The 27878-nt window shown below is 41.4% G+C and overlaps 2 protein-coding genes across 3 annotated transcripts in view; one reads left to right on the plus strand and one right to left on the minus strand.

Moving 5' to 3' along the window:
• The window catches only part of grb10b (growth factor receptor-bound protein 10b), a 239135-nt gene that overhangs the window by 37594 nt on the left and 173663 nt on the right, over positions 1–27878 (minus strand). The gene's annotated exons all lie outside the window — the stretch shown is intronic.
• The window catches only part of LOC139205135 (RNA-binding motif, single-stranded-interacting protein 3-like), a 108053-nt gene that overhangs the window by 10130 nt on the left and 70045 nt on the right, over positions 1–27878 (plus strand). For both annotated transcript variants that reach the window (XM_070835254.1, XM_070835253.1), the window contains exon 2: positions 22035–22225. In XM_070835254.1, coding sequence (XP_070691355.1) covers positions 22035–22225 — 191 coding nt within the window. The remainder of the gene's footprint in view (positions 1–22034; positions 22226–27878) is intronic.

A 27878-nucleotide genomic window follows, 5' to 3' on the forward strand; every position in this document is an offset into this window, starting at 1 on the left:
ACCAGAAACCTTTAACACAAAAGTGAAAGCTTGATTGTAAGACTTTATTATAATTAATTAGTTGTTGACTAATCAATAATTTAACTACACATTGGGGCTCTTGTAGCTATGGACAATACCACTTGGTGACCACAAAAATAGTGAAAAAAGGCTCAATGTTCTTTTCTCCTTCTCAGGATTGTGCAAAGCTGTCTCCACTTCAAACCCTCATCAACCAACATCACCTGTCTCTGTCACAGTCTAATATTTATTAATGAAACAAGGTGGACCTTCCCAGTAGCGTACCTATCAAATAAAAGAATATAAGCACGATTAATGTAGGGAATAGAATTACAGCACAATATGGCTTTATCATGTGCGATCCATCTATGCAGTGTTGTGGTGGTATCATGGGATGAAAGAAACTCATGGTAACCCCTTGCGGCAAGTGTAAATCCGGCTTGAGCCCTTAGGGTTAGATTTAGGCTGTACACAGTGAAATAAAGTCAGAGCTCATCACTACATCCCTGCATTTTACACAAATTTGCTTTGCTAACATTTATGGTAAACCTTCAAGCCCACAAAATACAGTCCTGGAATTTGCAGGGATTTTACCCAAAGTCTTTTCTTTGCCTCATAACTGCAGGACACTAGGATTTTAAGCATGTGTGCTTGTGTATCTGTTTGAATGAATGTATTTGTGTCTGCTGAAGGCTAACTGAGGAACTGAAAGAAAGCTGTCACCTCCTAACAACATCAAGAAGTTGTCAACAAAGTGTAAAAATCTGTCACCATAAGATAAAACATGCAGATTGTCGAATTAAAACTGGTAGTCTGATCAGAAAAGCCAGACTCCGTTCAGAGAGGGAAGACTCCAGAGAGGCAATTGATCCAATCAATCATCATCAAATGCAGGGCACGCTATCTTTTCTGTGCCTTCAGCTGCCCAGACAACTGGCTGATATCCTCCCCAAGATGACTCCATGCCTAGACATGTGTAGTATTGCTGCCTTCAAATGGAACTAGTGAGGGTTTTGGTTTCGACATGGGAAGTCATGAACACCATATGCTTGGTATTCAAGTGGTTACATTGTGAGATCACTGTTGCTCTGCAACACCACTAGGCAATACTGACACCAAAAGACTCCTTGCTGTTGGCATCTAGAGGTCGCCAAGGATAATAATTTAGCTAGTTAGCAAGAGTAAGGTAACCTTCAGGCAGGAAATGTGAGGCCCTTGAGAAGAATCAACATTTTCCTCAGACATAAAATTACCAGGAATAACTATACAACTAAAATTACAATGTATTACCTTACAATGCTCTGAATAATTAAATTCCACGGCCACAGCCTTTTCTCAAAGTGTCAACAACACGTCACAACCAGTCAACTTCCGAAGACGTGAGTACCACCAGGGGACTTTTATGGTGAACCCTGCAAAAACAATCCCATTTCAAGGCAACACAAATATCTGTCAGTGCCAGTACATTCAGTGATTATTTCAGCTCATCATTAAAAAAGCTTATTATATTTACAGTTGAACCACAAGTGCCAACTGGTGAGATAATGTGCAAGAAAATAGCTTATCAATATTCTGCATGCTTGGAATTGGCTAATTTCCCATTTTTTGTTGATTTTGTTGTCTTCTTCTTATTTGTATTATTCCATTAAGATGCTACCACATGCTCTTTTCAATATTAAAGACAAAGACAAAAGCATATCTAGAAAAAAATGAAACATTCTTGAGTATAATTATAAAACCTGAGGAAAATATTCCACCTAGCACATGCTGTGCCTTCTCCTTGATACTCCAGTGTCTCACATTACAGGCTGGCAACTACGATGGTGTTTAAATTCGTGTCACTTAAGAGTACTTGCAACACAGAGGACACATTTTTTTGTATCCAGCAGCACAGTGGGACAGTTCCAAGTGTGAACAAACTCTGGAGCTCGACCTCTGTACTCTTCTCAGTTTGAGAGGAATATATAAAGAAAAGCAGTTAAACTCTATAAAGCTGCCACAGTGTTTGCCCTTACAGACAGTTTAGTTGGGTTACAGACACACTCTTGTCCCTGAGCCAGAGGTGGCTGGCCAGGCCAAACATCTCCTATTCCCTGCTAATGAAATCCTGAATAAAACTCTCCCTGCTCGGCTTGATCCCACACACACACAAACGCACACGCGCACGCACGATTGCACAAGTACAAACACACAAACACAGACACCCACTCTCCAGGGTTCTGGTACGCATGCCCACACAAAACACACACACACGCAGAACCCCTGCAGTCCCAGCCAGGGATTATCCTAGGAAAACACTCCTTTTGTTGGGCCCCAGTCAAATTACTTTTTAGAGCTCTCATGCTTTTATCAAAGCTGTATACGTAACTGTGCATGTGAGTGTGTGTGTGTGTGTGTGTGTGTGTGTGTATGTGTTTGTGTGGGCATGCATGTTAAGGCAGTCCAAACATAGACTGTTGCTGATTGCAGGGAGGACATCCAACGTGAACTATCACTAATGACACTTGAAAGTAAGCTGTTTACATTGCCCTCGGTTTGTGTGAGTGTGTGTTTGAGAAAGAGATTGTGAGTGTGCGTCTATTCATATGCCAGTGATTTTCTGAAGATAGTATAACATCAAATCACCATGTTGTGTTGTCTGTTGGCAGACTGGAAAGGTATTTGAGACATTTCACGTTGACATTTATGCATAAATACACTGATACTTATGAGCAAGAGCATGGTCAAAGTTTCACCTCCTGTAGGCCTTCTGCTTTTGGGACTCCAACCCCTACGTGAGGACATATTTGGAAAGTTCTGCACGACTACTCAGGACACTCCTCAATATGAGAACCGCATTGATCCTTCAAATGCATTAAATAGTACATTAATATGAATATAACTAAAGGTTAATCATATGAGATCAGGCAAATGTTGATATGTATCGTTTTTTTGAAACAGTGGTTTGTCTTAAGAGTGATCTCTTTTGTTTAAGTACAAGGATTTGATGACTGAATTTGTTTACAAGGAGTTCAGAGACCTCTATAGTGACTGCCAATGTATAGTCATACTTTTGTTCAGTGGATAATTATTTTCTAGGGTACCAACTCTCAGCCTGGGCTACAGCCAACTCAGTTGACTGGGCACAGATTGTTAAGCTACATTCAGCTTCAATTCAATTCACACTACTTGCTGTCCTCAGAGACGACCAGTCTTTTTCAAAGTTGTGTGAGAGTGTGTTGTGCACAAGTATGTTTCTGTGTGTGACTGGCCGTGTGTGTGTGTGTGTGTGTGTGAGCATTCGCGTGTGCGACACCATGTGCATGTGAGATGTGGGTTTGTGGGTTTGTGCACAGAGAGATGAGGCGAGAGTGCCAAAGTGAGAGATAAACAGAGACTAACAACGAAGGAGGAGAAGTAGAGTGCGCGCACGTGTACTCGTGTGCATGTATATGTGTGTCGAGGGTGCAAACTAGCTTTGTAGCTCTCAGTGAAGTGTTGATTTAAGTGGAAGTGGAGGGAGGAGATGGGATAAAAGGCCTGACTAGATTAGGCTGGCACACACTACTGAGGCGTGCTGTACTGCCTGGCCTTTCAGCGCACTCTGTACTGAGCGTGTGTGTCTGTGTGTGAGAGACTAGTACTTGTGTGACAGCGGTGAGGACGTTCGAGCAGGGTTTGTGTGTGCAACTGTTGGATGCAGTTACTCTGCTGCTGATATTGCTGCAGCTATACAATATAGCAGCAGATTAGCAGAGCAACCACAGCTACTATAACAGTACTGGGAACACTAATCACTGATCTGACGTCTCAGCAGTATTCTGTGCTGTACCTAGTGTATGTTACCGCTGTGAAGTGCCATTGTGGAGTGGACGTATGGAGGTTTTAGGTCATCCACAGCTCTGTATGTCCCCACTGAATGCCCCAGATTCTTTATTTCTGTGGAGATGGAAAATAAATTAGACATTGCAGCAGCTTTTTTAAAATCTTTATTTCTTTTAATATCGTTATAATCTTGCCATCTCTGTCAGTGGGAGGCTGAATTGCTACATATTCAAGCTCCCCCACCCAGACACCCCACTGTTTAAAGTCAAGGTAGTCTCCAACAATAATAGTTCATTGGCTAAGTCGCTTGCATAACTGTCTTTCTATGTTAGCCTCTCTGTGTGTAGGAGACTGACAGTTGAGGGTAAAAATAACATTTAAAGTGGTTTTAAATGCTTGAGGTGTGTTTGATTTAACTTGAACAGACAACATAACGGCTTCAAAAGTGGTAAAACTGCTTGTAATATTTGACAAGCCATTCAGCCTCTCGATTTTTCAAATATTGAACATTATTCAACTTCTCTCTGGCCAAGGTTTGAATAGCAGCAAAGGCTCTCTTGTTAGTGGCAAGGTGTTTGTCCAGTAAGGTTTAACAATCATTTAACAAAACGGTGCTTAAAACACAGTTGAATGAGTGGGAGTCCAGGGGCTCTCCAATTTTGGCATCAGCAAAGTGAGAGTTGACTGAAGCCACTGCTTAATAGTAGTTCATAATAATTCTTTTGTTTTTGTCACTGGTAAGTGCTACTTGAACTTCACCACCATGCTGTCATTTGCGCTGAACCGTTGGATGAGACCGAGACATTAGGCTGCTACATGTGGTCGAGCAGCAATCTGCACATTTCATTGATTTAACTTCCTACATGAATAATTGAGGTCATGGGAGGCAGCGTCTCCATGTTCCTGTATGTTTGCATCCTTGTATGCACACCCTCAGTTGTCTGGCTGCCTATAAAGTGCATAGCTAATGTGTGCACAGGCTTAGTTAGCATGTATGTACATGTGTTTGCATTTGTCGATGCCATCTTTAAGTTCATTAAAACATACGCTGCACTTGAGGAAAACGTCCCTTATGCAATATGTATTACAGGGCATGAGTGCAGAAATGGTAGAGTACATTAAGAGGACTTTATCAAAGCTTGACATTGATCTTAGACTCTGCATATTTGTGTCCATGGGTGTTTCTTAGGGCTCCTGCTGTCAGTTGTACTTTTTTTGGGTTGACCTATGACTCAGGGTGACTGACTCATTTGAACACTATTTAAGTTGAGCTGCACTAGATTTTCCAAACCACTCCAGTTCTAACACTAATGTATTTTGTAATCTTATGGTCTTTTCCTGTAAATCATGATCTATCATTCTGTCTTCATCTCTTCTTCCTGTTGCTATTTAGTTTTGTATCCTCTCTCTCTAGTATTTATTGCCAGTGCTTTGAGGTGCTATGACATGGGTTACATCCTGTATTTTAGAGAAATCCATAGACAGTGTTTTATAATTCAAATGTAATCAAGTTATCCATTGCCCCAAAAGCCCAGCCTCATCCTCAAATGGATACTGTAGCATCATTTAATAAATACACATTTTATTTTCCTCCTGGGTAAACAGCAGCAGATACGAGTAGTTGTGTAATACATTCATAGTGCCTGATGTAGGAACATTGCCACTTTAATAGCTTTGATATAATCCTAGTATTTTTACCGTCTGGACAGCAGTGTAGCCTGAACCACCTCTACATTTCTTTCTTTAACTACCATCTAATCATTCGACACTTTTGAGTGAGCCCTTACCACCATGTCTTCTACCAAATTACAGAAGTATGTACACTCAAATACCATTTAATTGAAATCATAAAAATGCACATGCATGCACTAATGCAGGCATAAATGATATGTAGAGCAAGTATTTGTTTGTTATAAAATCATGCATATATATATATATATATAGACATACACACACACACACAGAAACTGTCAACTGCCAGATTAGATGCAGCGGAGGCTCTGAGTATAACAGGAGGAGCATTCAGTGCACCGCTGTGACAGAAAATACTAACTGTCGCACTCTTACCAATACCAACCCTAGAATTATCCTCTCAGTGGAGGTCTCTCTCAGTCCTCCCCGTCTCTCTCAAGAAGAAATCAATGATGTGGGGGACACTCAGGCAGTACTGTGGGAGGCCCACCTGCATACAGGGCATATAATAACTGAATATTACTTTTTGTTCAGTACAGGATGGGAAGAGAATGCAGATGTAACCTGATGACATTGTTTTCAGTCTGGCAGATTTAATGTGCTGCCGGCTACGTTTGCCTTCAGTTTCTCCTCTGATGTCCAATATTTTTTTTTACAATGATTTTGTATGGTGCACGCTAAATTGCCATACTGATGGCTGAATCTTATGATTTAGTTCTGCATTATCTCAGAAGCACCGTAATGGATTAGATACTAAGAAGACAGAGGTAAAACTGCTACCAATCTTCTTATTGCTCTGCAGTAAGTTGATCCAAAGGATTATTTTCAAAAAGTCAATGTATTCCACTAATGGATATCTCTTGTTATGTAGTACTGTGACTGAGTACTGTCCAGAAACAAATCTGCTTCTAAGGGATAAGTTGAGTAGAGTGTCTCAGGTACTTGAAATATAAGCAAGTAGAGGAACATACAACTGATAATGCACTAAAAGCTGTGCTACTTGTAGCTTTATTGCCCTCACAGACACACTGCAGTGAGCACAGCAGCACACTGTACATAAGAGGAAGAGTATATATTCTAGCATAATGGGCATTACATAATGACACTGATCTCCCCCACCTGAGCCTAAAGCTCAGCTCATATTCTGAAAGACACTAAAGTGGAGCAGGCCCAAGAGGTGTTGGTTTCAGTCTGGAGGAGCTGTTTCGTGTATTTTACGTCCACAGAGGATGCTAGCTTTTTTTTTGGATCCTCTGACTTCATGGTATAGAAATCCCCTCCTCATTCAAGTGGGTCCAGCAGAGTCAGATGCTAAGGTACGATGAAAAATGTAACTTTTTAAAATCCATGTGTCACTTTCCCATCCACATATATTCTCTTCAGTATGCACTCTAATTGCTCTCGGCACTCCTTTGACAGATCGCTCTGAAATATATCAAATATATATCATCAGAGCTATATTTCTGGGGCGTGATGGTGCTTAATCTTGCACTTTTTATTATTTTGTGCTTATGGTTTTCCTGCCCAAGGAAGCTTATTCACATTCTAGATTGCAAAAATGTATCAATGAAATTATGAAACTATATATTATGTAATGTGAGAGAAAAAGAAGTCAGACAAGACATCACGTCGTGATAGCTGAAAGACAGAACACACAATCTGGACTGCACAATAGTCAATCAGAGACAGGAAGTCCAGCCGAATTACAGACTGAATAGCAAACCCAGGCAGAAGGGAATGAGGCTGACAAAAGTGGAGAAGCAAAACCGAGACAAAGCTACAGAGGCGGACTCTTGCTTTCTTCCAAAGTACAGCCACAAGCTGTTGGTCTCAGTCTGCCAACCTAGCTCAACTTCCCAGCCATAGATAAGCTGTGTGTGTATGTGTGTGCGTATATGTGTGTATGTACATAATTCATAAGCGTAGCCAAATCAAGATCTAGAGATTATCATGACCGGTGGCACAGAAGAGGAGGAAAAATAGAGAGAAAAAATATGAGCACAAAAGAGGAGGAAAAGTGACTGTATGCAGAAAAATATTCACTAAAAAATAGTCCAGGTTACAGAGCATGAACTAGTTTATATTCATGCCACACTTACCTGTATGTACCAGCATGTGTTCACATACACATTCTCACAGGCTCCCTGTGTATAACCCTCTCCTCCCTCTGTTTCACTATCTCCCTTCAATAGCTCCCTCCCTCCCTCTTTTACTTTCAAGGAAGGGTAATCCCTCTTGTAGCTAATGTGCTGTGACATTTCATGGTACAATAGGATTTTGGAGACACTATGTATTCTCATGGTGCTGGGGTCTGGCTGATAACCTCACTGTCTGGGTGATTTTGGACTGCAACAACTCTCTGACTAGTTTTTATCTCACTTTGGAAATCTAATTCTCAAGGTGGAAACGCGGTTCACAATAATGCAGAGTCTGAGCTGACACCTCAGGAGTTGTTGGTAAACCACAGTAATGCGGTCACACATCCTGAATTTAAAAAAATTAGATCTGATTCATAGCTGTAATGTAGTGTCAACTGTTGTGACAGATGAATGCTTTTCTGGGTGGTTAGGCAGGTGACAGCCAAAGAAATCATTATTCTAACTTGACACACGCAGTGGACTATTGTTATTGTTATTATCTTGCCTTTGTGAAAGTGCACTGTAAGGTATTTAACACCTCACAGGGTGTAAAAGAAAGTTATAGTTCTTGCATGCGAGGTTATTTAGGAGTAGATATAACAGGGAAATGTCCATGTTTTACCAAAGAACGTTATTGTAACAAAGGATAAGCTTATACCCAAGGAGGGATGGAGTATTTTCTTCTGTTGTGGTTTTGTAATAGTTGAAACAGTTGCATCAGTACAGCACAGAAGAGTACAACCACAGAAAAATCAAAAACAAACCTTTTGACCACATTTGTCAAACCAGATGACTTTGTGTGCTGCAGGTCCCACTGGGTCTATCCCATACTGTCAGTTCCTATGCCATGATACTGACACAAATAGTTCTCTGTACAAAATCACTACATTTTCATCTTTTTTTGAGGAATTGTAGCGGGCTGATCGGACAAAAGCTTATGAGATGCTCCTTTTGTTGATCAGGCAAGCTGTGACTTCAACAGCTAACCTATGAATGTAAAAGATGTGAAAAATGTTACAGCTGGACAGAATGTTTCAATTTCATATAAAGGAGAAGTTTTGGTGCATGAGAGGCGATGTGATACCGATAGCATGGTTTCCCTTTGGATCAGCTGAGGGCTGAAGTGCTTATCTTAGCAACAGAGCTGATGTGTGAGGATAGGATATGGGAGCAGTAAATGTGCTCATCAACCTTCAGGCACAGATGAAATGCTGCCAGAGCGCCTTCAGCTGGACAGCACTTTGTGACAGCAAAGTTGGAAGAGAGATGTTTTGGATAGTTTTTTTTATTTTTGGATTTTTAGATGCATTTTTTTTGTGGATTATTCCTTTAGTTTGTCTGAGACAAACCAGATTGTTTCGAACCACGACAATAGTGACTTGGAGCTTTCAGTCCTGAAAAGGTTTACTCGATTCGCACGATTGTTTTCCACTGCGCCATATCGAGCCTTCAATCGCCAAATGAGTGACTCTAATCCAATTCATGCAAAAGATGCTACACAGAACGTCTTCCTCAGCTAAATGCAGATTACAACCGAAGCGAGCTGAGTGTTTATGTCGCTAACAACCGTGCGAGGGGACTAACGTCTTGTCGTTTTGATTTGCCTTAAGATTTTTTTTTTGAGAGCGTGACACTGAGCGTGAGACAGATAGAAGCCGAGAAGTGTCACGCCCAGATCCATGAAACGGGGTTGGCAGGCCTGCTATTGCTGTTTTGGCTGACTGTGTTATACCTGGAGGGAACTCGGTGCTGCCACTGCCACACTGTAGCCAATTTAGCTGGAGCACAGCTGCTGAGAGGCTCCCTGAGGTGTGTGTGTATGTGTGTCTCAGGATTAAGCCACGGCACCAATTAAAGCCTCAGACTGGTTTTTAAAGGATAAATTATTAACAGCAGAAGTGACCTCTCTTGTGGCCTTTCCCCTCCTCTCTTTTCTTCCCTTCTCTTCTCAACCTTCCTCTTCTTTCATCAAACTTCACCTCCCTTTCTTGCCTCATCTTTCTTTCCTTCCGTCTGTTTTTATTCCACACAGTCTCCAGTCCCTTTTTATTTCACCTTTTTACTCTGACTTGGTGTCCCTTCCACAACCTCGAAAACATTATGTTATGAATGGTTTCCTTGAAATGTTTTGATATTTTACAATTCAAATGGAAGAAATGACCCTGGTTGTGTGTTTTGAGTGTCCCTAAACTCGTAATCCAAGATCTAAGCTCTCATCTTCTCATCAGGCGAAAGAGGGGGAATGACAAAGATAGAAGCAAAGTGTGTTCCTATTACCTCTGTCTGACTCGCGTCTGTTCACTGTGATACTTTTGTTTCAAGATGTGTTTTTCCTCGCTGAATACTTTGGTATATTTTTGCCTCCAGGATACAGTTGGGCTTGATTGTTGCTCTACGCAGCTGCATTCCCCTTTTTCTCCCAGTACTCAATAGCAAAAGCATGTTAGTCGGTAATGGATACTTTTAACCTTTTCCAGGTAATTTGATCAGGCCTTTAAATCAATCCAGGCACACACACTGTCTGTGTAATGATCGGTGAATACGTCGAGTGCTGCTCTCACCGTTCAGACACTGTTTTTTTAAATGGGCGAACCATGTCTTTCTGATTTGATGAATGGTTCAATACTGGATTCTGAAATATAAATGTGAGCTGCTGTGTATCATCTCTCACAGGGACAAAAGAGGAGTGAGAGTTGAAATGCTTTAGAGACCTAAATGTATTTAACACCAAGGTTACTTCATGTGGCCATTCAGTATTCCAGCAAATGGAATTTCCTGTGGAAAATGGTGCGTCGTCCCCTCACTTTATTATATTGGTCCAGTGGCTCGTCATAATCCAGATGCAATTTGTTTTGGCAGCTGACTCTATTAACATACTGTTGGAACACAGTGCGTAGAATATAAATTGTGAGCTCAATTTCTGAAGTAAAGTGTATACAGTGGAGGTGCATTTCTGAATGAAAGTCCTGAGTGAAAAATTATTAGGCCCAAGTCATATCATGCGTGTCTTATTTCTCACTTTGCCTCTCTATTCTGGCTAGCTGTGCTATTTTTTTTTTCCTGACACATTTTTCTTACATGTTTCTGTCTAATCTTCCACCTGAGAAATAAAAAACTAATGATTCAACTGAGCTCTACCTTTGTTACGATGCCCTCTTATGGATTTTCCCTCTGGATATCCTCAGGTCATCATCTGATCTCAGTCAGCGGGCTTGGATTCTGTTCAATATGTTCTTACACTCTGATCTCTTCCTCCCTCCCTCCATCCTCCCCCTCCCTCATCTTCGCTCTTTTCCTGGATATTTGCTCCTCTCAGATTTGATGAAGGAATTTAATTAGAGCAGAGAGAGAAACAAGAAGGAACGAGGGACACAGTGAAGGAAGGAAGCAGAGTAATAATGAATGTTCAGTGACCCTGAGAGCAGACATGGTAAAGATAAGTGTGTTTAAATCAGACATGGGCGATCTGAAGGAGAGAGGCATATTGAACCTTGTTACTACATCAGACCAGACTGTATATAGAATGGTGCATTGACGCTGCAACATTGCTTCACTTACAAGTGAAATTAAACCTTGGTGAACCCTGAAGTACATGTGCACGATCACATGAGCTAAATAATCCATGTGCAGACGCCCACTGAACCACCACATGTCTTACAATTTCAGATTCTGTTTACTACCATAGCTCAATGAGATGACCTTAAACAGGAGTTCTTGTTTACTGTGTTTTCATATGACTTCCATTAACATAGATTATGTGGAATAGAATACATCAACCTTGAATTTGTTTGACAGTACAGTTCAGCTGCTGGTGGGCCCCAACACACATCCTTCAGTTGATGGGAGATGGTTGAGTAGGTAGGAGTTTCAAAATTGTCAGCATAAAAATGTGCAAGAATAGAACAAGTTTGAATGGATGTAGGTTCATATTTCATGGTCATATTTATTTTCCTCATAATAAAAGCTAATAGGTGCCTTGGTAGCTAGTTGCCAGGTAGCTAATTAGGTAGAGCAGTCATTTTTCTTTGCTAGGTAATCATGACAATCAGTGGAGGGATTGTCATTACATTTTTGCAGACTTTAGTTTTTTTATATCCGTTGTAGGCCGTTTTATGTTTAGAGCTAATTAAATTGGTGATCCCCGGCGACCCTGAAGGATAAGCGGTACAGGCGATGGATGGATGGATGGATGGATGGAAAATGATGAACATATTAAACATTGTATGTGCAAAAGGTTTTTAGGTTGATGCTGATGTTGTGAGCATGTAAGCATGGTCATAAGAATTTAGCTCCAAGCACCACTGTGCCACAATTCAGCCTCTCAGAGCTGATGGCATCAGTGTAGTCATGTCTGTTTCTGTTTTGATGCATGTGGTCTGCTATGTTGACGGGCATTTTTGTCCTTTTGCTTTTCTGTTTGTGTGTTGCTGTGCAATGGCACTGCCTTGAAAACATGATGGTTCATTTCAAGAGGTTTATCCTTGTGTATATAATATATTTGAACAGCAATATTAACTAGTGTGATACAATATAGAGTGGCAGTGACCCTAGTCTGCTTTTTCATACTTTCCACCTGCAGTCTTTCACAGCACAGAATCTATTCACCAACACCTGATATTGCTCAGCTGCCTGATCCAGTAATGTGATAAGTTACCACTCCAATTTCTGTTGCCTTATATGGCCCAATAATATACTGTATGTCACGACCTGTGATGCTACTACACTTATAGAAACATTCTAATTGATTCAGTAATGAGAGTTGGCGCCCCAAACACACACACACACACACACCTGCCAATTGCTATCTTGTCAATTTCTTGTTGTTGCGGTGAGAAGATGAACCCAACACACAAGTGCACACGCAGACACACACACACATGCCGGTTCCTATCTTTTCAGCTTCTCATTGTTGCTGTGGAGAAACATTATTCTGTCTGCACACTTATTCTATGGTCTCCATTCTTTGACCCAACGCTATATAAGCATTCTGTCTTATTCTTATGCCCTCTTATTCTGATGGTAATTTGACTGCCTGAAAGGACTGGCAGAGGATTGTTCTGTCTCATTCAACAAAATACGGTAAAAAGTCATTCCTGGGATTAAAAAAAGCTCCGCGGTGGATTTCCAGGGCTCTGTTGTCGTCTCTGCAGTTGCCCGTCGGCCCCCCGTTCATATGCTAATGAGCCAGAGCTTGATTGTTTCCTCATATTTTAATCTCCTGCACAGTGTTGGAGGAGGGAGGGGGGGGCAGCAGATAGGAGCAGTGCGAGTATGAGGACGAGATGAGATGAGAGGAAAAGAGATGATGGACCAGGGAAAGAGAGGGCAGAGGCCGAGGAATGGAGAAAGTTGAAGAGGAAAGACGAGGAGATGGAGTGATGTGGGAGGAGGAGAAAAGCTAAATGTTTGTCGGGAACAGTGAAGAGGTGAGGGACATGAGAGAGCAGGATGATATTATTAATATGCAAGGAGGAGACGATAAGATAAAGCGGGATAGAAGCGCTGCTGGGTGATAAGCGGCGGGTAGGAATATACAGTTCACCTTATAAGGAGACATCCAGAGTTCATTAGCAGTGACAAAGAACTGGAGCTACTGCTGTTAAAACTCTGCAATATTTAACATTGCTTCATTTTAAACTTTGAGGGGAGTCACTGAAGAACAATGAAACCTCCATACTTTTCCCCCCAAACCCAGTCTGCTGTCGCTCACCATGCATACTGCAGGGTGGAAACACTGACCAAAGGGCAATGAGAGGAGGAGCAAGACAGACTTTCTTGAATAAACTAACGTGTCATTTGCATAAATATACATAATAAAAGAGCTTTGTGCAAAGCTCCTCTTCAATATGCATGTTTTTTCCCTTTTTGTAACTTGCATACTAGAGGTCAGGCAATTAAGAAGGAAGAATGTAGCGTATGATTTTTTTTTTTTCCTTTTTTGAATATACTCAGAGAGGAGGAGGAGGAAAAATCAGCGGGGTGGGTTTTGAAGTATATTGCAGTGGAATGATTTTCTTGGATGTCACTCAGGAAAGGTTTTTTTTTAGAAAGATTGCAAGGTCAGCTGCTTTACTGTAGGTAGATTTGTTAGTTACTGTGATTGTTGCAGACGGCGATGGCAGTGCATATGCGAGAAAATAGCTTTAGCAAGGATTTGAATCTCCACTGACATGTGCATAATACATATATTCAACATGAGGTATGTTCATTGACTTACGTGTCTTAAGTGGTTAGGAAAAGTAAGTAAAAGCCTTACTCTGCCATTATACCAGTAAGGACATTTCATCTGGAAAAAATGGCATTTACTAAGTGTTTCTATTTTTGGAAAGTGTCGTGTTATCTATGAGCTAAGGCTTTTGGGGTTGCTCCTTTCTTGTTCTTCTCTGGAATCACTGGCTGGCCAGGCATGTCTTGCGCATTACCAGAATTCATCCATTACATTTATTCCATGTTAGCTAGTAGCATTAGTGAACACACATTTACTGTCCTATCACCAGACAAGAATGTCAGCAGTGGACAGTTTTGCAAAAACCCAGATTAGGTTCAATACCAGCCTTTATCTTCTGTCCAATCCAAATGTTTTTGTGGTGAGTGATTTTTGCATTGACAGCACTTTGACCCAAGATCCAAATGCATGAAGATGAATTTCACCAATACCTCTATGTAGTTCAGTCTCTAGAAGTACATTATGTGATGAAAAAAACTCACAACCCCACACACAAACTTTCACACACAGCCTTGACCCCAAGAACAATGGCTGTGCAGCCTAATGTTAATTCAAATCAATCAAAGTTAAACAGCTTGCCTGTAAAATTACACATAGCCTGCACATCCCCTCTCTCTGACCTCTACAAAAGCACAGCCGCAGGAATTTGCTGAGAGTTCAGCAACTCACCATAGTCTCTCCATCATCTCCTTATCTCCCTCCAGGTCAGTCAGAACCAAGCCCAAACTGTGTGTCCTCCTGGGATGTTTGTACAACTTGTTTATGACAGCCCAAGTGTTGTTGATGCTGCTGTTGGTGATGTTAACAAGAGAGATAGAGAGGTAGACAACTGGAACACTGTGTTCCACTGGGAAGCAACCTAGACGACCTGATCTTCCAAAGAGACGGAGAGAAACAGGGAGGGAGTCGTTTGGCAAGGGGACTGGGTGAGTGATGAGAGGAGAAAGGTGAGAGATAAACAAGAACTCTAGAGAGAATGAAAGTGGAAGTACATGAAATGTAATGGCGGATAGATGAACAGGGAGACGGCATAGGACTGCAGAATGAGAGATCAGCGTTAGTCTGTTAAGTGGCTTTATCGCAGCGCTGGTGCTAAAATACAGGAACAAAGACTTTATTTTAGGAACAACTCAGCACTGACAGAATGGGCTCTTATGTGAGACAAGGGAAACACTTAGATGAAAAACTTTTATGATTTTTTACAGATGTGTTACAATGTCTGTTTCATTTACAGTTAAATGTACTGCTATACATTACATCTTAAATTTATTTTAAAAGCACATGTTGTGGTTCCCTGCACTACTCTTTTGATGAGAAATTAAATAGGCCATCCAGACTATATTTTGAAAAGTCAACTTTCTGCGTTTCTAATTAAAGTGATCCTTTTTTCCATTCTGATTGACCTTACAGTGATCTTAAATCTAGGCTGATGAAATGTGCAGACACCCTGGTAAAACATGATATCCACTTATTTCTGCCTCAAAAAACTGCAGAGTATCTGCAGGTCCTGAAAAGCTTAAACAGCCTTAAATTCCATTAATTATGGCTATATTAGCTCAAGGGTATAGTTAAATCTAGTATTACATTTGTGAAATATAAGGGTTGGTGTGGTATGTTTTTGTTCAGTAACAAATTACCCCAGTCACAAAGACTGATATTTGACATGTATTTTAACCGCAGATTTGTTCAGGTACATTATCCTAACTGGCATGAAAAGGGGTCTTACAGAGGTCTTAAAAGTCTTAAATTCAGCTTAATGAAGCATGCAGACAGTGTGTATGTTTGCCTTAATTCTTAGCAGCTCGGTTATCAGTGCACTTCATGAAACCAAACGAAATTCCAAGGTCCTCATGGAACTGAACTTTGAAATGACTTTATGAAATAAACCACTGGTGTGATTTTCCCTACACGTGTCATTTATGCACTTAATTAATCAAATTAAAAAGCTATACCTCTAGCCTACAAATTCCTCAAATTGACACTTGGAAACCTGCAAGTACCCTGCATTGGATATCATTAGTCTTATGTCCAAGAAAGCTGTTTATGCCTGTAAACAGCATTAACTGGCATTAACTGAACTGAAGCAGGTACCCGTGCTTTCTGTGACATAAATATGCCATTTTTCGCTCCTTAGTTTCATCATTTAAAGTACATCTTCCAATCAAACAAGGCCTCGACACGACAGTTTGGCAATCAAGTTATTTTGTAAATTCTTGAAAAGCTGGTTTGTTGTCTTTTCAAGGTTTCCGTCAGAAGCAATAGCCGAAGCTTAATTTAGCTGCTTGCGTAATCTCTAAACGGGGATGGTGTATTGGGAGCCATGTTTCCATTCCAATGTATTCATACACTCTTCCTTAAACCCTTCCGCTGCTGTGTTTAGAGGCACAGAGAGTAAGAGAGAATCTCAGTGCTGGACCCAAAAATAGCCCGCATTCTTTCCTCTGTGTTTCAGGAAGCATCGGAAGAGGCCGGAACAACTCACTCTCCCATGTCCCATCCTCTTTATCCTTTCTCACTTAGTTCTCTTCATCAGCCATTCCTCTTTCACCATCTTATTCTTCTCTCTGCTGTCTTTTCATTCATAGTCCCTCTACCATCTCTTTATCCCTTCCTTCCTACCTTTTACCCAAAGTTCACCTCTCATCGGGACTGCCATTTCTTTTCCTCTACTCTCCTTACTGTCTACCATCATTTAGTGAGTCTTTCCGTTCCTCCATCTCTAATGGACTCACATTGAATACAGCTCGTTAATGTCGGCACATATACGCCTACGCGAGTGAGAAACATTATGTTGCATCATATTAAATGCACATGGAGGAGCATATTTCCAGAGATGAGCCTTGTTAAATGTAAAGAACAGTTTCAGCAGCGGATGAATGGACTCGCTGTTGCCTTATTGCCATGTTTCTTTTTTATACTTGGTGTGTGTCTTTCCATCTGTCTTTTATCTCTGCATCTCTGTCTTGCTCCAACTAAGATCAGTGTGCACAGATACAACCGTACCACACTGACACACACACACTGAGTTTCAGTATGCAACAATGAAAATCGCTTTAGCTGAAAATAGCATGGGAAACCTGACCTTAGCAAGGTCACTGCTCTTTTACGGGAACTCTGGAAAGAACTGAGCCGTGTGTGTGTCTGCGTGTGTGTCTGCATGTGTGTGTGTGTGTGTGTGTGTGGAGGCAGTTGAAATCCATTTTCAGTGCTTTCCAGGAGCTACTCATTGTTTGGAAAGTGGAGAACTCTTTAGGGACAAGAGGGTTATCTATAGACGGTTCTTGTAAGTGTGTGTGCATGCATGTGAGTTTAGTTGCAGACATCTGAGTATGTGTGTTATGTTTACTGAGTAGTGGATGGACAGAGAGGAAGGCCAGCTTTCACAGAAATGGGCTGAATGACAGATGGATAGTTGACTAAAGGGGCAGTCACATCAACATTACAAGGCCCCAAAAAAAAGTCTCAGGGGTGCAAAGTAAATCTGCACAAGTTGTGTGCATCAAGTCCATCTTTGGTGAATTTAGACATGTAAAGTGTTGAGCTTTGCATGTCTACCGCCATCCAGTTTTCCATTTAATCCTGTTCGGTTGGAGTAAAAACTGCACCACAAAAAGGGAGTAGTTTGCAGACAGTTATGAGACAGGAGTTAGTCCAAATACACTTTCTTAATAAGCTGTGCAAACTTGTCCCATTAGTGACAAAGCTAACAAGCTTGTTAACTTGCAGACATATTTGGTTGCTCGGAGAGCTTTTTCCCCCTTCAGTAACTCTTTATTGAAAAACATGATGTACATTCTTAAGAACAAAATTCGAGGTGAGTTAATGACCCAATACAGAGAAAACAAGAGGCAACACTGGGAACTATTTTGACTCACTAGCTCCAGCGAAATTTGACCAAAGTAAGCACTTGTTTAAAAGAAAAAGACATTGAATATTCATTGGATTTAATAATGTTATCCATATGACAGGTTGAAGACATATACATTAAGTGTGTCAGTAAGGCGTTGGGCTACCATGATGAGAAGAAGTAACTTGTTTTCTTCTGTTCTCAGCCTTCTTTGCATTATAATATCCAGTCTAATATGTTCTCAAGTAGTCAGCAGCATGCCCATATATGACACAGTGCAACAATGTTTTGTGGTTTGTTGCTGTTCACAGGCTCTACCGTGCATGAAATCTACAAAAACCCGGTGACTGTGTTTGCTTTGTGTGACAGTTTGTGTCGCTGCCTCTAAGCCTTTTTCCCACTGTGAGAGCTGCTCCACTGTACTAAGTGTGTCAACAATACCAGCTGAGAGGCAGCCTTCAGTCCACACGCTCCGACGGCAGAGTAATCCTTAAAAGAGAGAAACTGGGAAAAACAGGAAGGGAGGGAGAAATATAGAGCGAGTATGTGGGAAGTGGAACGGCAGAGGTGAAAAGAGCAAGAGATTGAACGGTGGTGGAGTCGACTTTGACAGTGAGCGAGAGAGGAAGAGGAGAGGAGAAAGCGTGGTTGCCAAAGAGAGAGAGATTTCAGTGTTTCAAAGGATTTCCATATCACAGCCCCTGACGCATTACATACATAGCTCACTATCGGCCCGGCCCTGACAGCTGCACAAATTGGCTGAAAGAGGTTTCCTGGGCAAGGTCTTTGATCAGGTGTGTGTATGTGTTGTGTCAGCGAGTGTGAGAGATTTTGTGCATTTGTGCATACCTGGACATTTGAGTTTATATGTATTTGTGGGTGAAGAAAGGCTCTTTTCTGCTCAAAATCATGGTGGAATGAGATGAATGCACATAGATGAAGCTGACTTTGTTTGTGTGTGTATAAATGCTGCCAGTCTGGTCATGTTTTTTGTGTTTATATTGCATGTGCAAGGGCATTGTGTGTGTAAACATACCATTTGTGCAACGCTTCTTGTCATTATCATGCTATAGCGTCTATTCCAGTTATTGTTCTCTTTCAGATGAAGCCCTGGGGTGTTTTATCCATATCTGACACCCATCTTATCCATCTTATTTTTCTGAGATGGTCGGTAAACAAGCCCACTATTAAAATGCTCATATTGAATCAGCTCTCAACACCGTTCAGGCTTTGAAGCAGTAAGGTTTTCATTATCGTGATCACAGACACAACATGCGAACACACACACACACCCACTTCTCAGTACATGTCGCATACTGCTACTACTACTGCTGAGCAGCTTCTTTGGAGTCTGGAGTTTGAAGCTTTGCTCAGTGTGTCTGTTCTCTAGCAACTGAAAACCTGTCTTTTAATAACAGTATAATATCTGAATATGAGAGTTAACATTTTCTTGTCACTCCTTGCAGTCATGATATGGACACACTGCAGTTGTATTTTTTAAGAAAAGCAGTGTGTGTGTGTGAGCAGTGTGGCTGTAGGAATGACCCTCAGGGGAACATGAACGTGCACAATCATGGATGTTCATGGTGTTTGAAGGCCGAATCCTACTCACTTGAATCTTACCTTTATTTTGGTTTTTACCTCAAAGCAGTACAACGTCACCGTGCACAGGGCACACAGGTGCATTGGTGGGACTGTGTTGTTTATGGTACAGATGAGACAGTGAAATGCGATCCAGGAAGTGCAATTAGAGGAGAAGTGACATTAATGCATTTTTGCATCAGTAGCTTGCAGACACAGAGACAGTATTTTCACGATATCGGGAGATATTTTGGGAAAAATACCCAACTGCAAATGTAAGGGCTTTATGAAACACAGCAATATAGTCATATTTGTCACAGCCATTAAAATGAAGCACTACCCAGTGAAGCCTTTTTTCGTCTTTGTACTTTGTCATGCTTTTGTTGAAGAGAGACGGCTCATTCAGGTCTGTTGGTGTAAGCCATTGCCCTGTAAATGACTCTACTCCACCAACACCATCTCTTTTTTTTGCTGCCGCATGTGTGCTGTACATGTGCTGAATCCCACAGTCTTTCTGAGCTGCCGGTGTGCTTGTGTGTGCGTCTCAGGAATTGTGTGCCAGTTTAGGGCAGTACAGGTAATGGATTAATAGAGCTGGCTCAGGCTCCACATCGCTGTCTGGTGACAACCTGTCATTATCACAAACACCGGTTCTCACACACAAGCTCACACAGGCTCACTAGCATTTCGTACACACATACAAATGCAGTATACATCCAAGCACATGCGCTTCCTGTCTCACCTGTCTCTGCCCCTCCCCTCCAGTCTCTTTCATTGCCTCTCTCACTCGTCATTGTGACACACTGGATCTGGCCTGTAATCATCATCATCATCATCATCAAACCGCAGCCGGGTCTTGAACATGTTCCATCCAGTTCCCTACAGTGGACCAGTGCTGAGACCAGATTCTTTGTCGAGCCAGTGTGGCTGTTTTGCTCCAGACATCAGGGAAGCAGACAGAGCATTTTGAGCACTGTTGTCATATGAGCCATCTGGCTTGTTTACTTCCTCCAAAACTTAACCTAATAGTTTGCCCAAGGCAGCGGGCAGGCAGGGGTGTGTGTGCAATCTGAACCAATCAGTTCCAAACACTCATTAATCCTCACACTGCCCTTCCTCTCTGCCAGAAACGGCCATCTTTTGCAGAGCCCCCGACCAAAGATTTTCATTGTTGACTAGCATTTGTTAGTTCAGGCCATTAGTTGATTAGTTGTATGTTTATGATACTCATTTATCCATTTAACTATCATTTTTGTGTGGCTTCAGAAAATAGTTTGAGCTCCACAGCTGAAAAGCAATGTTATATGTAACATTATTGACACTCTGCTGCATTATGGAGAAATAGAAAACCCTAATGGTGAGCCGTTAAAATATGAATTTTAGAAGCCCACGCATGAAGCGAGCCGCTTGTTAACGACACCAGCAAACCGGTAATGATTGTGAATGTGTTGGAGCAGCCAACAAGGAGAATGTCTGAACATTTTGTTTATTTATACCACCGCTGTATAACATGGATTTATCCTCTTGAAATGATCCTACACTTTGGATCTCCTGCCCGACATACAAGTATCCTTAAATAACAATCTAATAACTGCAGAGACCAAATATGTAAACAGTATTGTCTGTCCGTGACTGACTGAGTGTTGCCACTTCCTGTGTTTTTCCTTCCAAAATAAATGTCCTCTTGTGTTTCATAAACACAGTGCAGCTACTTGACAAGGCGCATCCAACGGAGTTTGAATTTTTATATTCAGTTTTTTCTGTAACCAATCGACCAATGAAAACTTCTTTAACTAAGACTGTCCTCATTGACTCACATTTTGTTGACTATAGGGGACAGCCCTAGTCATCTTATTCAGCCAGGATTGAACTGTATAATTGGACAGTGCAAGCTGATAGGAAATGTTTGAGTAACTAAGGGGTGATTAAGGACCTTGGCATGGATTAAATGCTGGATGCCCTGGTTTGTGTACGTTTAACAGAGTGCTTGACAGAAACTTAGTGAAGCTTAGTAAAATGTTCCCAATGCAGTCTTAGGTCTAAAGTTTAAGAAACAGTTCACAGTACCTTGAAATAGGAAGATTACTGGAATGAAGAAACTGTCATTTGATTTAAGATGATTTCCCTTTATGTTTTTGTCTACTTTAATTAGAAAACTATTTAAATTTAATATAATTTAATAAAGTTTAATATTCAGTTTGAAATCAAATGACCTTTCAATTCACAAACACTCCAAATACCACCGACACATCACCCACTCTGAGCCTCCTGTCCATCAACATGGTAAACCTCATCATCTCGAACAAAGCATCCAGTTGCCTGAGACATCTCCTGCTCCATAACACCAATACATCCGTCTATCCGTTGTGATAGTCGCGATAATGACACTGACTGCTGAGCCTGTAATTGTTACTAATACATGCTCCCATAGTAAAACTTTGTACCATGATCATAATGAGCACTAGTAATTACACATATCCTGCTTCCTTAATTTGATGCTTCCTGTGGAATCAAGATTTTGGTGTAAGACTGGATGCAGGAAGAGATTATTTAAAAGGATGTGAGTTCAATAGAAAGATGGTGTTTTGTTTGAAGTGACTGAGGGGCAGAAGTTAAAAATAAAATTTTGGGGCATTTTTGAATTTGTGATTATTATGGCACAGAAAAGAGCAAAACAATATATTTTTCCATCATGTCGTGACCTTAAGTGACTTTTTCCTTCCCCTTCCTCTCTCTATCTCTGCAGCAGTCCTATGCTCCTCCCCCTCCGCCCATGGCCCCGCCCAGCCCTGGCACCACAGGAGGAGGTGGAGGTGGAGGAGGTCATGGAGGAGGTCATGGAGGAGGTCTAGTGGAGCAGCTTAGTAAGACGAACCTGTACATCAGAGGCCTGCCGCCTGCCACCACCGACCAGGACCTCATCAAACTCTGCCAGCCGTGAGTTCGATTCTGTTTCATTCTATTTGATTCTATTCGATTCTGTTCAACTTAATCTGACCATGTCTTCGCTCTGCAGATGCATCCTTCAGTGCAGCTGAACTCACTTCACTGCTGCTCTGTTTGGTTAAGCTTGTGGTAATTAGTTTTGCGTGAGTCCAACAGCAGCTTATAATGAGTATCAACAGTTTGCTCTTGACCTCTTTGCCCCTCCCCTGTGCTTCCTCGGAGGAAAAAACACAACCCAGCTGGGCCTAACCCATCCGCTCCGTTTTGTGCTGGGTCATTTACACACACATGCTGCACAAGGACAGACACATGCATCCTTCTATCCGTCACAAGAGGATGTAAACCCAGATATGCTAACTGTTTGAGACACTTTACAGATATTTTACAGCATGACACATCACTCTTTCCATAATAGTAATAAAAGTAGCGTCAATAGAAAATGTAAAGGCATTGCTCCCAGTGATAGCAGTAGAATGTGAAAGAATGTGAAAAGCTATGAGTACTGATCTGCCAGACTGCTTCTACTTTATCGTAATGCAAATGATAGAGCAGCTCACCCAGAGAGGGTCTTGTTCGCCTACAGCTACTACCCGATACGATCAAATGTAATTTCAGAATGATTTACTGTGTTGAGCTAAATATTCTGCAGGTAAGGGCTTTAAATGATCTCATAAACATTTCAAATTGATCTAATTGATTTTGGAGTAAAGGAAAAAGGCAGATAAAAATAGAATGTGGAGACAATAACACACACACACACACACTCCCATCATACCTTGCCCTTCTGTGTGTCAGCTGCAGTTCAAGCCTGTTGTATTTCAGCTTAGCCCTGGAGGCGTTCTGGAGAAACAGGGTGAAAAATGGGGGCCAATAAAAGTTTCATTAGAGGCCCAGTCAGTGTGCCAAGTGGCCAGTAACATTTAGGAAAGGTCAGTGGGGGAGGGGGGCCTGTGTGTGCTGTTGGGCAGCAGTCTGAGCCTTGGGTTTCCAAATCTCTGTTGCTTTCGGAAATAGACTGAGTGGCAGTTTCCTGTCACTGACGGACATGACATGCACGCTTGCGCTCACACAAATGCACCCAAACAGGCATTTCATTCATACGCACAGTTACAATGAATAACGGAAGGACAGGCACACGCGCACGTACACACACCGTCTTTGTAATCAATGTCATCCTCATCCTTATTGTTACCAAGCGTGGCTTTTTTTGTGTGCCAACCCGCCCACCAGCACCATCCTCTCCCTTCCCATTCTGTCATCCTCCTCATTTCCTCCCTCTATCCCTCTCTCTCTCTGTCTCTGTGCCAGTTCTCAGAGTGTCAGTGAAAAGTGCTGTTGTCAGCTGACATTTCCAATCACTCCCCCGGTCGCCCAAACTATGGACACACTTTTAACGTCTGGGGACAGAGCAGAACGTGAGCAGAATCTAAAGTGGAGCACAAGGGCAATTTCTCTCTCGCTCACTCGCTCTTACTCACACTTGTTGTCTTTCTGTCTCTCTCTCTCTCTCTCACGCTAACCATTGATTCACTATTCTACTCTACTCTTATTCATCTCTCTATCTATCTCTCCATCTACTTTATCATGGAGGGGAAGTACGAGGACTGACAGAGCTTTAACCACTCAAAGCCACTGAAAGGAGAAATCACAGAAAATTAGTATAAAACACTGAATGAGTTCACAGTCTCTCGTTATTCATCAGCTGCTGCATTGGAAAAAAAATGAAATCTTGCTCTAAAAATTACAGCGTGACTCATGGAAATTTGAAAAGCTTCACATCAATGCACTTTGATGTTTCGGTAGCAGTTGATTGATATTAAACCTTAACTCCAGAAATATCATTCTGTCCAGAAATGTATTAACTAATATTTCAAAGATGGATTCCATCTTTAATTATTTTACAGTTTAATGAACACAATTCTGTCGACATGAAATAATTAAGTGTAAGTAATACTGCTTAAACCAGTAATATTGGTCCACTGGTACAGCTCAGTCACAATGACAGTTTCCATTTTTGACATCCTCTTTAAGAAGGTTACAATGGGTCTGATTATTCTAGCTTAGTCAGATTATAATTTTGACAAAAAACGATTGAGGTTCTCACCATAAGGTTTATACAGTAGTTGGGGGGGGGCTATATCTTACAATTTCTAGCACTTATGATCGAACATTCACACTCACTTCACGCAGCGATTGGCCAGTTGTTCAGAGGTGAGAAAGTAAGCAAGGCCTGAACTTCTCTCTCTGGCTTTCTTTTTTTTCTCCCCCTGTTACAGTATTTCTGTCACTTTTTGTGTTTGTAACAGAGAATGCCTTTCAGGAGAGTGTGTCTGGAAGCATGCGCCATTTTCCATATTTGAACAATAATTTAGTCTTACCCCTCTCTATGATCTCACTTTTGCTTTCTGTTGTAGTCAGACACGTTGTACGAACTCTTTTCTGGCATAACCCAGCCCTTTGTTCAACAGTCATGCTCTTTGGTCAGCACTCTGGTGTTGTAATACATAATTTCAGAGTAATAATATTGATAAGAAGATCGCATGGTTAGGATCTTAGATAGAGAAGATATTAAGCTCACTGTAGAGTTATGGCCAGGAATGTTGGGGAGATTAAACTCACCTAAACTCAATTTACCCACCGTTGCATTTGAAATGTAGTAATATCCAACTGTTTAGTCTGACATAAATCTTTATGGCAAAAGATGCTACCCTACATCATGGTATTATCAGATGAGAGGAAAAGAACAATAAGACAAGAAAAATAACATTTTTCATACTTGTTTACTTTCCGATGACCTCAAATTGGTATCCACTACGTTAACATTACAGCTATAACACCAACACCTGAATGCACCACCTAACCAGAGTGCCTTGCAGCTACTGATTTAAACTTCAGGGAAAGCCCTTTTGGCACATAGACGTAATGTTTCAGTATCTATCCATCTTCTGAATTCACAGCACATTAGCTTTTAGTCGTAGAAACGCTCACAAGACTTCATTTCTTTATTGCGCTTGAACATATTAAACTGCATATGGGGGAATGAATTCGAAGACCTCTAAAGTACTGCACTCTCTCAGTCCTCCCACTGTGTTTGTCTGTGTCTAACTGGCAGATAGAGGGAAAAATGAGCGAAATGTGAGAGACAAGACAGCTGTATTGGATCCCCAATTAGGAGTTACCGCACACAGAGACCAACCTGTGTGTACGCTCATGCATGCACACCCACACGCACTCAAACACATACACAGCCTCGGAGTGAACACGCTCCACATGCAAGCACACAGAATGTGCACATATATAATGTATATGTGCACTCACACATTTCAATATCTCTCCAGGATGTCTGTGTGTTGGTGTGGGTGGCAAGTGGTTCAGTAGACATCAAACAGTGAACATCCATAGGCTGATGGTGGTCCACATGGTAATGAAAACACAGATCTGATGCTGTGAGGACCCTCTGAGGACTGTCATTAACACTTCACTCACACACAGCCAGGGTGCACACAGATTTTGTCAAACCTGTCAAATTGGGTGCTCTGAGTTTCATATCGACATTCCTCCTTAAGTCTCAAAAGTCTGGAAAATATCGTCAGCTTCAGTGGTCTCACTGTTCTTTATCTATTGCATTTCTTGGTGGGAAAAAAACGAAAACTTTGGTTTTGGCAAGGATTCTGAGGAGTTTCTATGTGTTGAAGAAGACGTGTACCTCGTCCTAAAAGGATTGTTATGGTGAAAGTCAGTCTGTCACATGAACTCCCCCACCAGCCCAACCTGATGCTGTGGAAAGGCAGTCTTCTCTGGCTTAGAAATGTGTTGTGGGGCTTTATAGCATTTGTAATAAGCCAAAGAAAATAGAAAATTTAAGCTAAGCCAGCTTCTCCTGGCGAGTACTTTGCAATATAAAAAGTTTTTGATCAAATGTAAATACTTCTGCAGGGTTAGGAGTTATCTAATGGGAAAACTCATTTGTAGGATTTCATTCCAAAGCCTCAAAACAAACACGGGAAAAGTGTGAAATGAACTTATTATTATTCTCTCAGTATAAATATACAGTTACATGATCGTGTCTTCCGTTTAATATTGTATGCTATTGTATGTTACCCATGTTCTGGAGGTATAAACTCTGATACACACACAGGGAATTCGCGTTTCCTGTCTCAGGATCGGGACTAAAAGTGCTGTGATCTGTATGGGACTGACAATAACAACAAACATTATAGAACTGGGTTATGAACAGGACATTAAATGTAAACTAAGGAGCATCCTTACATGTCAAGGAAAAGAAAGGTTTGGTTACAGAACAGGTCTGTGGTTTATATCACTTTGTCGCACTTGTTGGAAAATTCCACCACTGTTGCTTCACATTTCACTTCCATTATGGACTCTTTTAACTATGATGAACATCCAAAGTAAACACCTACTCATTCACTTAATGTTTCATCTGCTTTGATGGAATAAGGAAAAGTTAACCGCAACCATCTGGCTCTTTGTAGTTCTTTGTTGGTGTGTTGCAAGTATTTGAGTAGTTTTTATGAGTGTCTTGTGTGTCAGTGCTGTTGGGTCAAGTGCAGGCCGATGTTTCAACTAGCTTCAGGCTGCTGGAATCAATGAAAGGGTTCCAGTTGGGACAGAACGGGACATTCTGCACTTTCCTCTCCTCTTATTCCACGCTATTATCAATACTTTCCTCCATTTCTTCTCCACAATAGCAGATTGTCGTAACTGACTGGATAAAATGGAATTTTTAGCACTGAATCAAGTCCAGAGTGAGACACCATTTTGGATTGCGCAGTGTTGTTGTAATTTGACATTTCCCCAAGGCCATGGCGTCATTCTCCTCTCCTCTCCTCTCCTCTCCTCTCCTCAGTCCAGCTAAATTGTGCAACTAGAGAAGGAACAGGTGGATTTATACTTGTACGTCACACACGTCGATCGGACGATAACACACACACACACACACAAAGGCAGCCACGCATTAAACACACTATTTGTTTTTCAAGATTCATAATGTGTCAAGGCCAGGTGCCTCTCTCTTAGTCTTCCTCTCTTTCTTCCTTTTTTATACAACTGCACAAACGCACACACAAGTGAACAAACAGTCTGGAAATGTTTCACTTTTCTGTCAGGGAAAAACAACCTGCCAAAACACCAATGGTGGATGAGATCTTTGTCATGCATTCATACTCACTCCACAAAAACACACACACACGCAATTGCAAGGAATCACACCCACGCAAGCATTTGTATGCTCAGATGTGTCCAGGCACATTCACGCACGCATGCACTGTAGGTGTTTACACTGACACACACATCAAGTTTGAATCGCAGCAAGGCACAAGTCAACAAAGAGCTTGGTATTGCCAGATGGTGTGTGTAATTTGTGTGATTACAACTTTGGTGTTTTTTGATCTGCGATGTTGCCTTGCGTATGTGTCTGCATGTGTGTTTGTCTTTGCGTATATGTGTGGGCGATTAGTCCAGCCTTGTTTTTTCGGACTGTTTTTAACGTCTGCAGCTGTTGGATTGCTCCCCAAACCGCAGGCCAAAGACCTTGTTTACCACCAGCCATGACTTTGTAAAAAAAACGCCCAGACAAACACTAGATTAGATTTGAGCTTGTCACAATCTGCAGATTTGTAAATAC

This window comes from Pempheris klunzingeri, chromosome 8 (assembly GCF_042242105.1).
Source record: "Pempheris klunzingeri isolate RE-2024b chromosome 8, fPemKlu1.hap1, whole genome shotgun sequence".
Classification (NCBI taxonomy): Eukaryota; Metazoa; Chordata; class Actinopteri; order Acropomatiformes; family Pempheridae; genus Pempheris; species Pempheris klunzingeri.